Genomic DNA, 18,153 nt, shown 5'->3' with positions numbered 1-18,153 from the left:
TTCAAACTCAAGATTAATAACTATAAATTGTCAGACGTAACTGCTATTATCTAAAATGAAACACTGCCAGAACTTCCATGCTTATAACTAGCAAATTCAAACATGAATTTTAATTCATAGTAATCACTTTTTAAATCTGTTTGTCAAAATTTATTTATTTATTTAGGATTGGGCTTTGCCGTAATTGCTCCAAACATTCACAATGCTCTACTTGTATAAAGGATCTAACTTGTGGCTGGTGCAGTTCATCAAGTTATCCAGGAAATGGCATTTGTACTGATGGAGATTTCTCTGGACCTTTTTCAGGTATTTTAAAATCTATGTCAGTTTAAGATAATAGTTTTAATCTTGTTTTTTTCGTAAGAGAACACATTTGACTAGAATGTATATAAATTCTCTAAAGCAATGTGTATTAATTCATTAATTTTATATGTAGATTTAATTTTTAGATTTTAGTTCTAAAAGTGCCCCATAAGTCTGCATAAATTAGTTTTAGATACACATTTATTTTAAATTGCATTAATGGCAGCATGAAGTATTTTGTTGATATTACACAACCTTTTTATTTTCAAGTTAGATTTGAAAGTAGTTTTTTACACCTAGTTAATTTACTTTATTATTATTTTAATTATTACTTGCATTTGATAAATGCACATTGTAAGAATGTTTCCTAAATTTCATTTCTGTTTTAACTTTTCCAAATAAAATCAAACTTTCATAGGTATTTTTTGGTAAATTCCCTATTAATCAATTTTTTTTATATTAATATTTTTTATATATAAATATTTATATCGATGTTTTTTATATATATGTTTTTTTTTTTTTTTTTTTGTTTATTGAAACATGTGACTTGATATATTTATTTCCCCCAATTTAAATTCTGATTTAAGACAAATTTTATCTAACTTCGTTTTCTAAAAATATACCCAAATGAAGTATTCAAGTTGTGTAAAATTTTACTAGAATTAATTCAAATAAAGTAAACATTTTCTTGACAAAGAGCTCTTATTTTACTTTGCATGCTTTTAAGTTTGTATTTACCTGGTATTCATCATCCTAAAATAATTATTTATTTAAGGGTCTTGTTCTTATCATCTAAAAAACTCCAGTGTTCAAGAAAATTTACAGTGGTCTTATGGACAGTGTCCAGACTTGGAAGAATGTTTATGGGACTTGCATGATTGTGATGAAAATGCTACGTGTCATAACACTCCCGAATCTTATACATGTGAATGCAATGTTGGATTTGAAGGCGATGGTAGAACATGTACTAGAGCGTAAGCTACCATATTTTTATCATTAAAATTCAAAATACATTTTTTCATTTATTTTAGTACCCCTTGATATTATTCTAAAGATTAAGTTGTTAAAATATAGCAACATGCTGTTTTTGCATTAAACTGTTTCTGGTGAAGTAAGTAAATCGCATAAATTGGCTAAATATTTCTTAATGTAAGTTATCCACGACTTAGCAATGCATATAAAAGTAGCAGTTGTATTCCCACATGCCATTAAATTTATTTACCTCCTTATTATGTACAAATCAGATCAAAAGTTTCTGTTTTATTTTGAATGATAACCTTCTTTTGTGTGCTTGCGTATAAATTTGTTCTTGTTTTTCTTCTAAACATAAAAAATTTCTTTTATTCATTTTACAAGAATCTTTATTATCTGGAAGTAAACTGCTACCTGACATTTACTGCAAGCTCTTGAATTTTGAAAATTGTATTGTGCTTTTAAAGATGTAAGTTCACCACAAGAAAAAGTAATCTTATATTACCATTTTAAAGGTGAAAATCTCATTTTTCCATATTGCAGTATTTTTAGGATAAGGTGATAATAAAACAAAAAATCTATCAGGAAGTTCTTAAAAAATATTATACAACTATAAAAACGCCAATAAAAACTAGTTTATAACAAAAAGCATAAAAAAAGCTGTAAAGTTTGCTCTTAATTTTTAAAACAAAACTTATATGTTGAAAGTCGAACTTTTTATGTTGCTATATTTTCAAGAATAAATAAGGAACACAATAAAAATTTTCGAAAAAAGTAAATTGAAGATGCTCTTGAAAAATGCTAATTAAAAAAAAAAAATTTAAAAAAACAGAGAAATCCCCTGCATTTTATTTAAATCTACTAAACATTTATTTTTCCTGTTTTTATTTTGTTTTTCTTCTAAATGTCAGTAATCGTATTATAATGAGTTTATCAAAAAAACCTGAAGTAGGCACAAATCAATACGCTATGAAACATAGTTCTAGTTTTTCTTTAATTCATGTTACTAACAATTCAACATTCTCTGTCTCATTTTCTCCTATTTTCCTCCACCCTCGTTTGTGGAGGCCATTAAAATTTGACATTCTCTTAAAACCTGACCTTGACACAGCTGCAGGTTTGAACTTGTGTAATCTTGGTTTAACAATAAGGTTTCTTGGTTAAACTCTTTTTCTTTACACTAGGTGGTGGGGGGGGGGGCTTAAACGACAATTCATCGATAAATTTCATCAGTATTTCCCTCATTTTCTAATTGGTCTTTTGTATAAAAAAAAATTAGGAACTTTAGCTTTTTTAATTTGTGGAATTCCAGATGGTTTGGCTTTTACTGTTTGTTAAACAATGTCAATTTAAACCTTGAAAAAATGGAAACAAGAATAGTTCTTAAAAGATCTAACAAGCAGATTATTAAAGAAATCACTGGGATTGTTTAAAAAAAACTTAAATATGCAAGATATATATATATATATATATATATATATATATATTTAAGTTTTTTTTAAACTATCCTAGTGATTTCTTTAATAATCTGCTTGTTAGATCTTTTAAGAACTATTATTCTATTTTGGCTCTAAAAATTAATGGCTGGAATCAAATAAAAATGATTATTTTAATTTAAAATTACAATAATTGACTCAAATATTTTTTAAAAACAATAATTAAGAAATAGTTGTATTTAAAATATTTCAGTCATAGAGTGATGCTTTAATATTATTATCACTGATCTTTTTTATTTCTGATTCAATATTTATGCAGGTGTGCTGTGAAGTGTGTGAATGGGTATTGTTCCAATGCTCCCTATTATGTTTGCATATGTGACCTTGGTTGGACAGGAGAAGATTGCAGCATTAATTGTGGTTGCAACAATCATAGCACCTGCACCAAAGAAGTTGGAATTTGTGATGAATGCCAAGATTGGACTGAAGGAAATTTTTGTGAAAAATGCAGGTATTGTAGGAATTCAATGTGTATTTTTATTTGGGGATGATTTCTAAGATAGTTGGTGTTAATTATTTTCTTAGAATTTTTATTAAAATTATTATTAATTATTATTATTTAATAAAGTGTTGAAGTCATTAAAATGTGTAATATTTTGTCCAATTTTTTGTCAATACATAGACACATTAAGTTTTTATTATAATTCTTATGAATTTTTAATGTATGAACATTTTAATTTTAAATTTGTCTTGAAAATATATTCAAAGTTATGATATTATTAAGTAAAACTGCTAGTTTTTAATGACCTTTTCATATTTTGCGCATTTTAGTCTTATACTTGAGTAATACTGCTGTCATATACCTAAATAAAGTAAGATTTTTTTTCCTTTAAGGGAGAAATTTCTGTAAGGAGATTTATTGTAAATGTCATTACAAATTTTCTCATTGTATCATTGTGTACAATTAAACATTGAAATATGTATAGAGATGAAGTAAAAAATACAACAATTTAGCAAAATTTCAGAAGTAGTTATGAGTGATGTATAGCCGCCAATTTTCTATAAGCATGTGTTAAAATTTGTTTAATTTTTTGCAAAAATTACTAACTTTTGTGATAAAATAATTTAACATTGATAGTCCCTAGTTCAAGACATTATTTTAAGCAGAAAGATTTTAGTTCATTTTTTTTTAAGCTACCCAAAGTTTAAAAGCAAATTTTAACATATTTCTTTTGAAAAATATGATGCTAGATTTTTCTTTTACTCTTATGCTAAGATAATAATGTAAATTTAAAAAAAGAAAGAAAAAAACTTTCATTTTAAAAATATTCAATAAAAAAAACAAAGTCTATTTCTTTTGCCTCATATTTTTAAACATTGAATAAACATATTTTTTTTATGATCCGTTATTATATTGTTTATATTTTATCTCTTTCACATCTTTAGCCCTGGAAGCTATGGAGATGCAAAAACATCAATTGGTTGCCAAAAATGCAATTGTAATGGTCATGGAGATAATCGTTTTGGATACTGTAATACTACAAGTGGTATTTGCTTTTGCTTAAACAACACTGTTGGGCCTGATTGCTCTGTCTGCAAAGAAGGCTATTATGGAAATCCTCAGTAAATGACTTTTTCTCTGTTATCAAAGTGCTTGTTTATTAAGTATTGATAATTTCTTGGTTATTTCATTCTATTTATAAAAAAAAAAATATTTTTTGTTAATTGAATTTAACTTGATTGTAAAGAACATGGTTATAACTTATATTAGTATTTTAATAAATTACATTAAAAATTTCAAGTGTTAAAAAATTAACGAAAGATTTTTTTTTGGATTAATTTTTGCTATAATGCTTTTTATATTGATTCTTTGAATTTTACGAAAGTATATAACAAATTTTAATCAATGGTTCTTAAAAATTATGCTGCAGAATAGGTTTCTTGTTGCATTAATACACAAAGATTTAGTGCTAAAAAATGCAGTAGCAACTGTTGCTTATCAAAATGCATATCCAATTGCTTTTGCTTATAAATTATATGTTGCGTAGCATAGCATTCCACATTGATAACATGAATTATTTTCAAATTAGGAAACAGTCTAATAATGTTCAATATTAGCATTAAAAAAGTTCATATTTTTCATTCTATCACTCTTCTAAAGTAACCAAAATTTCTAATTTGGCTTTATTTAAATTTATTTTTTAAAAAGTATGAAGTAATTTTTTAAAAATAATATTAGAAGATCTATACCAGTCAGACAAATCAAAAGGTAGAAAAGAGAAAACATTATTTCGGTCCTGCTCTAAATATTCACCACCTTGCCACATGCGATGAAATTGTAAATTCAGCAAAACAAATTGTGTTTTGGTTAAAGTATTGGGGAATGACTTTTTCGACCAAACAAAATATATATATAATCCCCTTGATCACACAAATTACATCAATATAAATTTTTGTGAACAAATTTTGAATTTTTCATTCGATTACAGTAATTTCCCTTAAATATGTCACGTAACTAATTAAAGTTATATTAAGTGCAGATAATATAAGACAGCTTATGTAAGCAACAAAAAATAAAATGCAGATTAACACATTTATTGCCAGTTCATGCGTTGAAAAGGTTAAAAAAAATTAGAAAAATGTGCAATCAGCAATATCTATTTTCTTCTAAAATTTCACAAAGAGACAATATTCTAGGAAATAGCAATAAGTGAAAAATCAGTTTTGTGTCAGAAAATAGGGTAGTTAATAAGTCAACATTTTTTTCATTGCAAATATAGAAACTCAAATGTATCACCATTCTTATGAAAAGACAAATAGCTGAATTGTTTGTTCAATATTTTATAGAATTGCTGAAATACATAATGGTAAAATGTAATTTTTCTCAAAATATTGCATTTTAAAAAAGAAATGTATCTATATTTTTAATTTATTATTTACTCATAATTCATGTATCTTTAACATTAACTTACTAACCGTACCTCATAAGTTATTCATGATACTGAATACAATACTTATTATATTAGACTTACACTTGATTTTTTATTAGAACTATATTCCATGGAAAAAAAATTGAGATATATGTGGTCTATAATAATGAAAATAGTAAGAACCACAGATTCAAATTATAAGTAGCCAGTTTGTTTCAAGAATTCCACCTTAAAACTTTTGCTAAGTGGTTGATTATTTATATTTTAATTTAGGAATAACGGAAAGTGTTTTGAGGAATGCCATCCTCGTAAAGTAATAACAAATGCTGTTGAGGGTAGATTCGGTAGCCCAGCCATGTCATCAGAATCAGAAGATTGTCTCTGGTTACTTACCGTGCATTCTGTATTAGACATGCAGTCACTTCTTGGTCCTATGCAAAGGTAATTAATCTTATTTTTAAGTCATAAAAAAGTTACAAATGTACCATGCGAAATAAAGGGCAATTTATTGATATTAAAAAATTTTCAATTGCTTTATTTTCACATTATAAACATGTGTATGAAAATTTCGTTTGCAATTATTTAGTAGCTATAACTTCTGTAGAGCCTGCTGTGAAATATTTGTATTCAAATGTTGCACTTGATAGATTTATATTTTTTGAAAGACAAGACTGTCGAACTGAAATTAGTTAATTGAAGCTTAATTAGTGAGGATGAAAAATTAACTTACAAAAATGAAAAGCAAGCTGTTATGGCTTTGATGCAGACGAAACTCAGGTATCCCTTTTTTTTTCTTTTTTTTTTTTTTGACATTCGTATTAGAAGCAAAAATATATTTTGGTTTTTTTTAGCTATAAAAAATAGTCTAATAGTTACTAAGAATCTGTTAGATTATATTTATACAGAAATATAAAATTAAAAAAAATAGTTTTAATTTTTTTTTTCATTCTTATTCAAAAATTTATCAATAATTGATATTGTAAATTAAAGAAACTATTAATTATTAAAAAGCTAAATATAGTATTTTTCATTTATTTAAACCTAAATAAATACCAAATAAGGAAAAATATATTTAATAAAAATTTTGTATGAATTATATATGGGGGAGATGTTTTTTTAAGTTAAAATTAATTTTGTTAAAAAAATTATTTAGTTTTTTTTATGTATATAAATATATATATAGTGTTTAGGCTTATTTTTGTCTACAAGGCCAAAATAAATCTGCGATGCCCACAGCCATGCAGCCAGTTAAAAAATTAGATAATCACCATAATTCAGTAGTTTATTATAAGAAATAATAATTTTATTATTAAATCTGACGAAAAAAAATTGATTTTTGCATTTAAAGAAGTAGCATATTTTTCATACATACTCCAATTCATTAACGTTCCTTTACCTAATTTTTAACAACATATCATTTCTTTAGAATGCTGGTCTACAAGATCAGGTTTTACGCTAGCATTATTTCTAATGTATAATACAAATTGATATCTAATCCAAGTTTTCCTAAATATTTTTTTGTTTCAGTACTGGAACTTATTTGCAAGTAAAAATTCACAAAGATATCAATATTCCATGTCCACACAATCACATCTATATTTATGATGGCTTACCTAATTTTGTTGCTTCAGACCATCCGAACACCTTATTGGGTTCTTTCTGTGGTACAAATCTCTCTCACCCAATAGTGGCTACTGCTGCTTCAGGTTATTTAACTATTCATTTTAAAAGAGGTGCATTGGCTCATGGATTTAATGCTTCCTATACAAGATTACCTCACCTCCCCAATTGTTGTGATGATACAAATGCCGATAACAACTGCACAACTTGCTCTAATCAGCGGTGTCCGAATAACTGTTCAAATTCATTGAATCAAGGACAATGCATAATAGTAAGTTATTGAAATATTTTATTTCCTGTTATTTAATGTAGAAACTTCACTGTGGGATATTTTTTATGAAATTCTCCAACTATTTTGATAATTAAAATATTAAAACTGTTTTATTTTATATACTCTTGACCCCTGTGGCAGAATTTTTCGAGCTATCTGCGACAAAATTCTCTGGCACTAATATCTTTCTGCAAGATACTTTTAATTATAACAAACATATATATTAGAAATTTAAAATAAAATAGCTGTGTTTACAAAAAAATCTATACAATTTTTTTGTAATAAAGTATGTAATAATATTTTATTCTTATATTATTTGTGATATTCTCGCATTTTGTGGGGGGAGGGACACACAAATTATTTCCTTCGCATTTTGTAAATACAAAATTTTGTAATCACAATCAAAAATATAATTAAAAATCATGAAATCCGTAGTAGTAATTACCGAAGAAAAGATCAATGACAAAATCACTCGAATCGGGCTCCTCAAATGCGTGCTTCGTTTCGAGATTAGGTTGTTGTAATAAATAAAATCGCATAAATGATATCGGATTTAAAAACTACAGAGAAATCAATAGCAATAACTGCCCAAAATTCGATGAAATTATTGCCTAGAAAAGTAAATACTCAAATGCAGGATTCAAATTTTCTATATTGTTTTCTATATTGTATGGGGATATTTAAAATCCATGTGAAAATCAATAACTGCCGAAAATACAATCGAAACATTACATAGATTTACGATACTATTGTCGTAAATTAAATGCGTCAAAAAGTGATTATCTAAATACATGATTCTAGTATTACGTGTAAATTTCTGTAGAAGAGAAAAGTAATTTTTTATTTTTCAAAAGAAAAATCTTTCTGCAGGAACTCTGTAACGTTCTGTGACAATGTCCCTGCAATTCTGCCACGGGGGCTCTGGACTAAAAACTATTAGCATGTATTGTGAATTCTTTATGTAAATGTGTCAGCCATTATACCATTTCTCTTAACTTCAATGATTTTCATTCATAGCAATATGGTATCTGTGTATGCAACAAAGGATATGCTGGTGAGGACTGCTCACTTAAACTCTCCTATCACACCTTAGCTTGGAAGACTCTTTTTAACCTTCAAAAAGCATCACCTAACAATATGTCAATACCTCCGAGTCGAGTTGGATCGTCTCTGCTGACTTACAATGTTGATCACAATGAGCACCTTCTTCTTTTTGGTGGTTATTCTTCGGCTGCTGGCTACTTAAACGACTTATTTTTGTACAACACTACCAGTCATCTTTGGATCAAAGTAAGTGTTAATCTAAAGATGCATTTGACAGATGTTGCTGTCAACTGTTATTTATTATGTCATTTCTATTGGTCAAACAAAATATTTCCTCAGCTGTTGTATATTTCTAAAACTTGTTTATAATTTTTTTTTTTTTAAATATGCAGGATAAGTTAAAATGAATACTTCAATTTCATTTAAAATTTATTTACATCTGGAAGTTATATAAGCAAGTTTTGAATATACTTCTCAAATGCATGATATGACTTCTTTTGTTATGCGGCAAACATCAATTCTCAAACTACTATCGATGCTGGCAATAGCAGCTGTGATACAGGTTTTCAAATCAATCATGTTGTTGGACCTGGCAGTACATACGTGTACAAATACAAATGGCATAGCAAATAATGTACAATATACAAATGGCATAACAAATAATTTACCATATACAAATGGCATAACAAATAATGTACAATATCCAAATGACATAATAACATGCAATCTTTTATGAACCTCAACTGAAAAGAATTGCACTGTCTGAAGTTTGGGGATTGTGATGGCCAAGGCAAGAGTGCATTGTCTGTGGTAGATATGCGGCCATTCTTGGGTTGTAATATTGATCTGGTGTTGTTTGTCTGCCTGCTTTGTTTTTGTAGAAATGCTAATTATAATTGAGCAATGACTATTCAAAACTCATGTCTAACTTATAAAATTCTTTGTAGATTTTAACTGACTATGCTCCTCCAAATCGTCATTTCCATGCAGCTGCTTCTTTAAATCAGTCATTATATGTTTACGGAGGTCTCGGTGAAAAAACTGTTCTTGGAGATTTCTGGGTGTTTACATCTGAACATGTATGGGTGCAACTGCCAGAAGTGACGGTATGTCCCTGTTACGTTACATACTTCAGGTCAATTGTACCATTTACAAATGTCATATTTGCAAACTTTAAAAGCATATCAACTCCAGTTTTTTTAAAAATTAAGCAAATTCAATACATTTTGCAGTAACTCTTTGTCATTTATTCCAATTTTTACTTTTACGATTTTAATATTTTTTTAAAAAAAATATTAAAACCTGGATGTTATGGATGTAACATATTCGGTTACTTCTGTATCAGCCAGTTTTAATTTTAAAAATTTTTTAACTTATGAAATTCTCTAAAAATTGGAGTAAATATCAATGATACCAAATGTTATTTTAACAAAACTTATTAGAACTGTGGGATTATTTTTTACTAAGTTATATACTTTCAAAATCTGCAAATATAGCAATTGTAAATATAGAAATTCTTTTTTGCATTTTACGATTGAGCAAACTGGGAGGTTTTCTCCCAACTGAAATTTTACTGTCAAAATGGTTTAGTATTTTTATTATTGTACCATAACAATATTCTGCTCATTTTATATTAATACTGTTTTCCCTTCTTACTATAAAAATCTTTTTTGTATTTTTTATTTTGTCAGGTACTTAAAATGAATTGTTTCCAATTATTTTCTTTCTATTTAATTTGTTAACATCTGTACTAATTTAACTTTTACTGCATCTATTTTCATGTTAATTCAGATAAAAAGAAGAAAAAACATAATATTTTTGAAAATTTATAGCTCATTTGTAAAACTTTAGCATGATATTTTAATTACCAAATGTTTGCTTATTAGAATTTGTTTTCTGAATGTTTATATTTTCTCAATGTGTGTTGCAGACATCATCTGCAGTGCTATCAATGGCAGGATCAACTTTAACACCTGTGACCGACAATCGACTTGTATTATTTGGAGGTTTTTCACCATCACATGGCTTCTTTGAAAGAGTTATAGAATTTGATACTGAAAATCGACAATGGCTTGTCATTAATAGTACGGGTGCTAAACCCATCGGTAATAACATTTTCTCATTATATTAGCCAATACATTTATCCTAACTAATTTAATTTTACTTTGTGAACTTCATAGAAAACATGTAATTTTTTCAGGAAAACTGATTTTCGTTAAGAAATTCAAATTTAATACCATTATTAGATAATGTGTTACGTTCATTTTACAAGTATATTCACACCAAAGATTCTTGAAATGTTCATCATATGAGGCTTGAGCATCATGGTGATAAACTAAATTTTTCTCTGAGGAAACTTTTTTTACTCCAAACCTTTCCTTAGTATTGTTTCCAGTTAAATACTTTTCAAGTTTCTGAACTTTCCACTTGATAACAGCGAAATATATTAAAACATACTTAATGCTTGTGTTACAACTATAGTGTTTTTTAGCTAAAATACTCTTTAAAAATGCTCTTGGAAACAGTTTCAAAATGTGGCTTATCACTATGTTGCAGCATGTTCTTCATGTAAAACACTATTCATGTTTTTAACTATAAAAAAGTCAAATTGCATGTTCAGGATCCTATAAAAAAGTTAATTTGAAAGTATAAAAAATTTCATTTGTTTCAGTTTAAAAATAAAAAGTTAAATGAATTGTTTAGAATAATCAAAGTTATGACATATTTTAACTATCTAACTTTAGAACTATGCATATTAATAAGATGTTTGCAGTATTATTAAGTACAATTAATTAAATTTAAAATAAAATCTTTATTAAAATTTTAGATGCAAGTAAAAAAATTTAAAAATATTTTAAAATTGATGTTTGATTTTTAAAATGCTGAATTATATAAAAATGTGTATCAATAAAAATATCAAGCATATTACAAATATTAAACAAATAAATTCACTTGAACCGCGTTAAAATTTCAGAAAAATTTCAAATTTTTTATAACACATTAATCTTATCTTTAATTAATTGTATTATCTTATTGTCATCTTATCGGTATTACAAATATAAGAGTTAAAGCTATTTAATTTATATAGATTCACTCACTATGATTAAGATTATTTCGTTTTATTTGAGTATTTATAATATTGTATGGTAAATATTTTATTTTAATAAATAATTCTTCATATTTAAAAAAAAAAAAAAATTCCAATTAGATGAAGTAAAACAATCAAACTGTGAAGTATATAAAATGAAAAAATAAATATATATTTTACTGAATTAGTACAAAGGTATTTAAATTGTATTCTATCTGATTCTTTTATAATTTTATATTTTATTAATGAGTGATAATGTTAATAACATATCTTTAAAGAGGAAAATACTTGCCATAATTGTTAATTTATTGAAATAAACACTTTATTCTTTTATAAAATAGAACAAAACAAATTAAATTTTTAATACAGACATTTCTTCAAAACTAAAAAGGCAAAATTTTGGTATAAGCAAACAAATAATGAGCAATTTAGAATATAACGGAACAATTATTTCTTTAGCATTTTCTTAATATAAAATTTTAATGTACCTAATAATGTACATAATATCATACTTCAATCTCCAAACTAGTCAACAAAATGACGTCAGTTTACCTATATGATGGACTACAGCCAAACAAAATCGAATGCAGCAAAAAAATTCTCAAAGAAAAGAATGGCGCTACTTCAATTAAGTAATTTAAGGCTTTAATTAGATAACTCATTAAGCATTTTGTTCAAGTCTTAAAACTATTATCCGCTTCATTACAATCATAATTTTACTAGTTTAAAAAAAATTAATTTAATTTTCCCTTCAGTACCATTAAATTTCCACGCAGTACAATTAAACTCTTAACATCTTATAAAAAGAATCTCTAACTTTTGAAAATGATAAACTTAAAAATGCAAAAAGGGAAATAAATCATACTGGTGTTATATTTTTGAATACATTATAAAAATTGAAAAAATTCATAAAACTTAAAAAGTAGCAATATTTTTTTTATAAAAATTACTAATTAACAGAATATTGAATTTTCTGATGTAAAAAAAAATGGAAGCTTATAACCGTGTCATAATTTAAAAATATCTTATAATGTGATGGAATAAAGAAGCTGTAATGTGATTGAATTCTGATCTAGGCTTACAGAGTTCAGAAATGATTTTCTTTAATTCCAAATAAAGCATTGATTCCTTGTTATAAAGTACAAACTCTTTTTCTGTGGGGAAAAAAAAATTTCTGTGAATTCTTTGTATGTGAAAAAATAGGGAAATTGCAATTTATAATTATTTCATTTTTATTAGGTTTATATGGTCATAGCAGTGTATACCATTCTGATACTGAAAGTATCTATATATTTGGTGGTATTTCATATGACCTTGAACATGTTGCTCCTTGTAATTACCTCTACGCATTCCACTATCCATCAAGTCAGTGGTTCCGCCTACCTCCTGACAACAAAGTGAATAAACTACAGACTAGGGTAAATATTTTATTTCTTTATGTTATCCCTAGCTACAAATATATCTTGGCCCCAGATGGGCTCAATATGCATCCTATGCTCCCTGGGACCAATATTGGGATGTCTATATATTTTAATATTGGTCCTATGCAGTGTCAATATCACCCTATATAGGGCTTATATTGGCTGAATAATTATTATAAAATATCTGGTGAATCTGATGATTATATGTAGGGCCAATATTGGTTGTAAAGTGGCAGTAAAATATCAAGTGAATCTGCTCTTTGAAGCCTTATTGAGCCAAGATTTGTGAATATCGGTCCAATAAGGGCCGAAGTTATTTTGCTGCTAGTGATTAGTTAGCACCAGCATATCCCTTCAATCATTATTTCCTATGGTAAATAATGATTGAGGGAATTATCTATTATATATAATTCTCTTATGTGGCTCCCAAATTTTGGCTGTATTTCTTTTCCGCCGGTGGCAACGTTTGCTTTGTTTTGAAAACACCAAAGCATTCTGCCTTTTAATGATGTGTTTCTGATCTAATATATATAATTCTCTTACGTGGCTCCCAAATTTTGGCTGAAGTACTTTGTACAACTAAATAAGATTCTTTTCACAACAGTTAAATATTTACTTTATTTTCTTCATTCATAGAGAAAACAGTCGGCAAGGAATTCTGTTAGGTTAAAAAACATTTCACTAAAAAAATAACGAATTCTAAAAGAAATAAAAATAAACAACTTAAAAAATAAAAATGCTGTTGCCAGCCATAGAGTTTTTTGAAAGTTAACTTAGCAACATAAATCAAAATGACATAGAAGCGCAACTAGATCAAAATTATGATACCTGAGCGCTTGACGTAACAAATCCTTCAATTCTAAAAGTGTTGTATCGCCAAAAGCCCAAATTAACAATTGTGTTCTTAAAGAAATTCTATAAAAAGTTTTAAATAAACAACCTACTTCTACAACTGCTTCTTGAAGAACTTGGCTCATTGATTAAAAATATTGTTTTAATTTTACAGTACTAACTTAACTTCTACTTTCATTATTGCTATGACCCTCTTTCATTACATTTTACAACTTCATGCTAAATTTGAGGACTTTAAGTTGTTTTGTGGTTGAATACTGACAGAAATGTGTACATAAAAAAATAATATTTAGAGGTTAAGAGTTGCCTCAGAAAAATTTGAATTGTTGACATTGAACTTAGCAATGGAAACAATCGTTTTTGTGAAAAATTGAATTGTATTGTTGACATCAAAACTAAAAATATTGTGTTTCAACTTAACAATACTACCTTAATTTATACTTTAGAATTGCCTCGGAGAAATTTGAATTGTTAGCGATGACTTAAACAAAAAGTTTTATTTTAACTGACAAATACTATATTATAATTTTAACTTTTTCTATGACTATACTCATTTTCTTACTCTTTTCTTTGTTTTTTATACATTTTATATTTTTGTGATGAAATAAAAAACTTATAGTTGTTCTGTTTTTGAACACTGATGAAAACACAAAATGATGGGCTTCGTCAACAATCAAAAATATATACATTTATTTTACAAATTCCATATTATTAAGGTGGCGCCCTTCAGAGAATTAAAAATACAAAATTATCTTCATCAAAGCCGATGCTTTACATCCGGCGTTCAGTGGCAGACTACTATTTCATATTGTTTTACAACACATGGCCTTAGCCCTCTGGTGGGAAAGACTTTAAAACAAAACTTACAACAGTTACTTTTCTCAACAACTGAAATTTAAAATAGTGTAATTAAGAAAAATATGTGAACTGTTTGCAATTTCAAATTAATATTGAAATGTACAGGTTTAGAATTTTCTCCAGTGAAAAGTTTTCGGAACTTCAGTATTCAAAAAAGTATACAAAAACTAGACATTAAGAACGTATCCAATGAGCGAGCAAAGCGAGCATTGGATTGCGAAGCAATCCGAAATGAACTGCGAAAGCAGTTCCAGGGGTTGGTGAGCGCCAGCGAGCAGGGGGCGAAGCCTCCTAGTATTGTGAATTACATTAAGCTTATAATATTCAGTGAAAAATATTAATATTCTAAGGCTAAATATGAAATTATTAGCAGATACAGTAGGGAACCGATTATCCGGAACGATCGGGACCATCGCTATTCCGGATAACTTATTTTTCCGGTTTTCTGAATCTCTACAAAAAGCAGTTTTTTTTATTGTTAAACTCAACTAAAAAAAAGAAAATATTTGGAAATAATCTTAAAAAGAAGAAAAAACGATTAAGTAATACTCTAATGATTATTCCCAAAATGATGGCAAGGTAAACAAACATCTTTAAAAAAAAAAGAACGGAAAATCCTGAAATCTTAGGAGGAAAAACGAATTTTTTTAAAAAAAAAATGGCTGGAAAATTTATCGAATTTCGTTCCGGTTTTCTGATTTCCGGATAACGGGTTCTGTACTGTACTAATATAGTATATTTTTCTGATATCAAATATGCACATTGTAATTCAAAATGTCCTTGTGCCTTGCATTAAAAAGCCTAAAGTTTACTCCATTATTTTTGTAAACTTTGTTTGTATTTTTCTAAACATTCTTTTGTTCACTTTTGTAGATAAAAGAATAGATTAGTTCTGCAACACAGAGCTACTTAGAGTACACAGACTGCAGACTATTCGAACAAGCGTGTTTATAATTGCTCAGTGACAGCATAATTATTTAATGGTAGTTTTTATCAATACTTAAGATAATTCTGTCAACAAAAAAAGGAAAATATTACAGTAAAGATTAATGAAGAAAAATATTCAATTTAAGTATTTTCAGGAACTTCAAGAACATTCTTACTGGATTTGGTTTGGCTATTCAGCCTAATATATTCCAATCAAATTCTGGATTTCTTAGTGTAAAAAATTGACTCAGCTCAATGTTTGAAAATATATTGCACTAAAAGAAAGTTAATTTTCAAAACATTTGATTTAACACAAAATGATCTGCAGAAAAAGGATGGACACTTTTTTCTCTTATGATTAAAACCAATTGAACTTTTTTGCCTATTTTCAAACTGCAACATTCAAAACATTTTGAAGAGCTCTCCAAAAGCTCTAAATCAAGGAACACAATGACTCAAACTTTATACATTATTGTGGCAATAGGCATTTATTTTATCTATTATACAGAACTAATTTATTTTTTAGAAAAAGTATATTAAAATCAGGGTTGGCTTTTTGCCGGCAGAAACTGGTTTTTGCCATGCCAGTGGCAGAAACTGGTTATAACCGGTAAAAACCGGCAGAAACTAAAAAGATGTCTATATTAGTTCTAGTAGTTGCTTAATGACATTTTGTTTAAGTAAACTGAAAAATGTCACTCTATGTAACTGTAACAAACTTTTTAATTCATTGCTTGTAAATATATATTATTTTGTTTATATTAATTATAAAGAGTGCAGTATATCAAATATTTATGTAAAACAAATCGGCCCCATTTCCTGAAACTTATTTTTCCTGTCAAGTTTTGACAACTACCCCAGCTGCTACATGGTGGTCCAGTTTTAAAAAATATGCAATAGATGAAAGTTTCACAAATCTTGCTTGTTCCTTGATGGCAATGCCTGCTAGTTCTGCTGGACTTGAGAGAATCTTCTCAAATTTCTCGTTCCTACATAGCAAATTGAGAAATTGTTTAGGTTTAGAAAGGGCATCAAAACTTTTCTTTTGTTATAGATTACTGCAGAGTGCAAACAATGTAATATTTGATTTTGAATGGTGATAATTTTGTAAATAAATTGTACTTTGTTTAACATTTAATTGTTTTTTCTATGAATTATCAATTGTATGTCAATCTCAGTACTTACTTTTATGTCGTTTTCTGAATTTCTGCCAGTTTCTGCCACAAATGTGACAGAAAAGTGTTTCTGCCATGCCGGTTTTAACCGGTTTCTACCAGAGGTTTTAACCACCTCGGCAGAAACTTGCCAACCTTGATTAAAATTAAAAATATTTGTATGCTAAACCACAGACTTATATTTCAAAATTATTGTGTATGTATAAATTAGCAAGCCACAGTACTGATTTTTAAATTGTTGCTTTTAAAATATTTATCTTAGTAATGTCTTGCAATGCCGATTCATCTCCATTATATTGTTCTGTTACTGTTTTGCAACTTAACATATTTTCAACAGACATTATTTAGTGAATAAAATTAATCACAAAAAAAAGAACTACTTTTGCTTGAAAATTAAACACTAGTAAGTAACAAATTCTCGGCCATTTAATTCATGGCAAAACTGTTATTATATTATTAGTATTTTATTGCAAATAATTAAAGTTTATGGATTAACTCAGGTTATTTTATTGTATTAATCTATTTTAGCCTTTGCCAAGGTATTTTCACACCTTGGTTGTTAGAGAAAATTACTTAATCATTTTGGGAGGTCGAGGAAATTCTAACAGTGTCGAGGAAGCTGCTCAACCATTTGCCTACGTATTTTCTTGTAATCTGTGGATTCCATTGACGGATGAGGGTAAGTGCTCCTTTATAAAATTTTAGTTTTTTTAAATTTATTTATTCCTTTTCTTACAACCCTAAGCATGGTGAAAACTGTCATTATGTTTCACCCAAAGATTAATTAGAGTAATAATTTCTAAAAATGTTATTATTTTAAATATTTTATTTTACAACTATATATATGTGATGCCTGAACTCAGCTCGGGCAACGCAAATATGTAAATCTTGGAGTTCCTGACCTGAATACGGGTCAATGAAAAACTGTGCTCCAATTCCATAAAGCCCGAACTCAATTCATCCAGTGCATAATATGTAATTTACCATTTTCTGAATTGATGGCAATACTTGTTTTTAAATTATCCCTCGGAGAGTTCAGATGTTTTGCGCCATTTGTCCGTTTTTTGTCATTTTGCAGTTCTTGCAAAATTTAATTCACACCACATTAACCGGCAATCAGAAGATGACGAAGAATACTTGTTAGGCTCTTTTTACTCAGATACCAATATTTTAACAAAGGCTTATGTGAAATGCCATGTTTGCGTACATACCATACTGTAAAGATCTGAGAAATTCATAGAATCTGAGGGACATGC

The 18,153-nt window shown here is 27.7% G+C and overlaps 1 protein-coding gene across 1 annotated transcript in view; it reads left to right on the top strand.

Moving 5' to 3' along the window:
* The window catches only part of Megf8 (multiple EGF like domains 8), a 62,202-nt gene that overhangs the window by 26,443 nt on the left and 17,606 nt on the right, over positions 1 to 18,153 (top strand). Inside the window, exons 14-24 of the mRNA XM_043043746.3 lie at positions 167 to 306; positions 1,079 to 1,277; positions 3,031 to 3,222; positions 4,158 to 4,334; positions 5,915 to 6,082; positions 7,169 to 7,532; positions 8,550 to 8,822; positions 9,524 to 9,682; positions 10,507 to 10,681; positions 12,904 to 13,082; positions 17,426 to 17,576. Of these exons, the coding sequence (XP_042899680.2) occupies positions 167 to 306; positions 1,079 to 1,277; positions 3,031 to 3,222; positions 4,158 to 4,334; positions 5,915 to 6,082; positions 7,169 to 7,532; positions 8,550 to 8,822; positions 9,524 to 9,682; positions 10,507 to 10,681; positions 12,904 to 13,082; positions 17,426 to 17,576 (2,177 nt within the window). The remainder of the gene's footprint in view (positions 1 to 166; positions 307 to 1,078; positions 1,278 to 3,030; positions 3,223 to 4,157; positions 4,335 to 5,914; positions 6,083 to 7,168; positions 7,533 to 8,549; positions 8,823 to 9,523; positions 9,683 to 10,506; positions 10,682 to 12,903; positions 13,083 to 17,425; positions 17,577 to 18,153) is intronic.

The sequence above is a fragment of the Parasteatoda tepidariorum genome, chromosome 2 (assembly GCF_982258835.1).
Source record: "Parasteatoda tepidariorum strain Cologne lab strain chromosome 2, Ptep-v5.0, whole genome shotgun sequence".
In the NCBI taxonomy this organism is placed as follows: domain Eukaryota; kingdom Metazoa; phylum Arthropoda; class Arachnida; order Araneae; family Theridiidae; genus Parasteatoda; species Parasteatoda tepidariorum.
The sequence above is the reverse complement of the archived record's forward strand: the minus strand, read 5'-3'. Positions and strand labels throughout refer to the sequence as shown.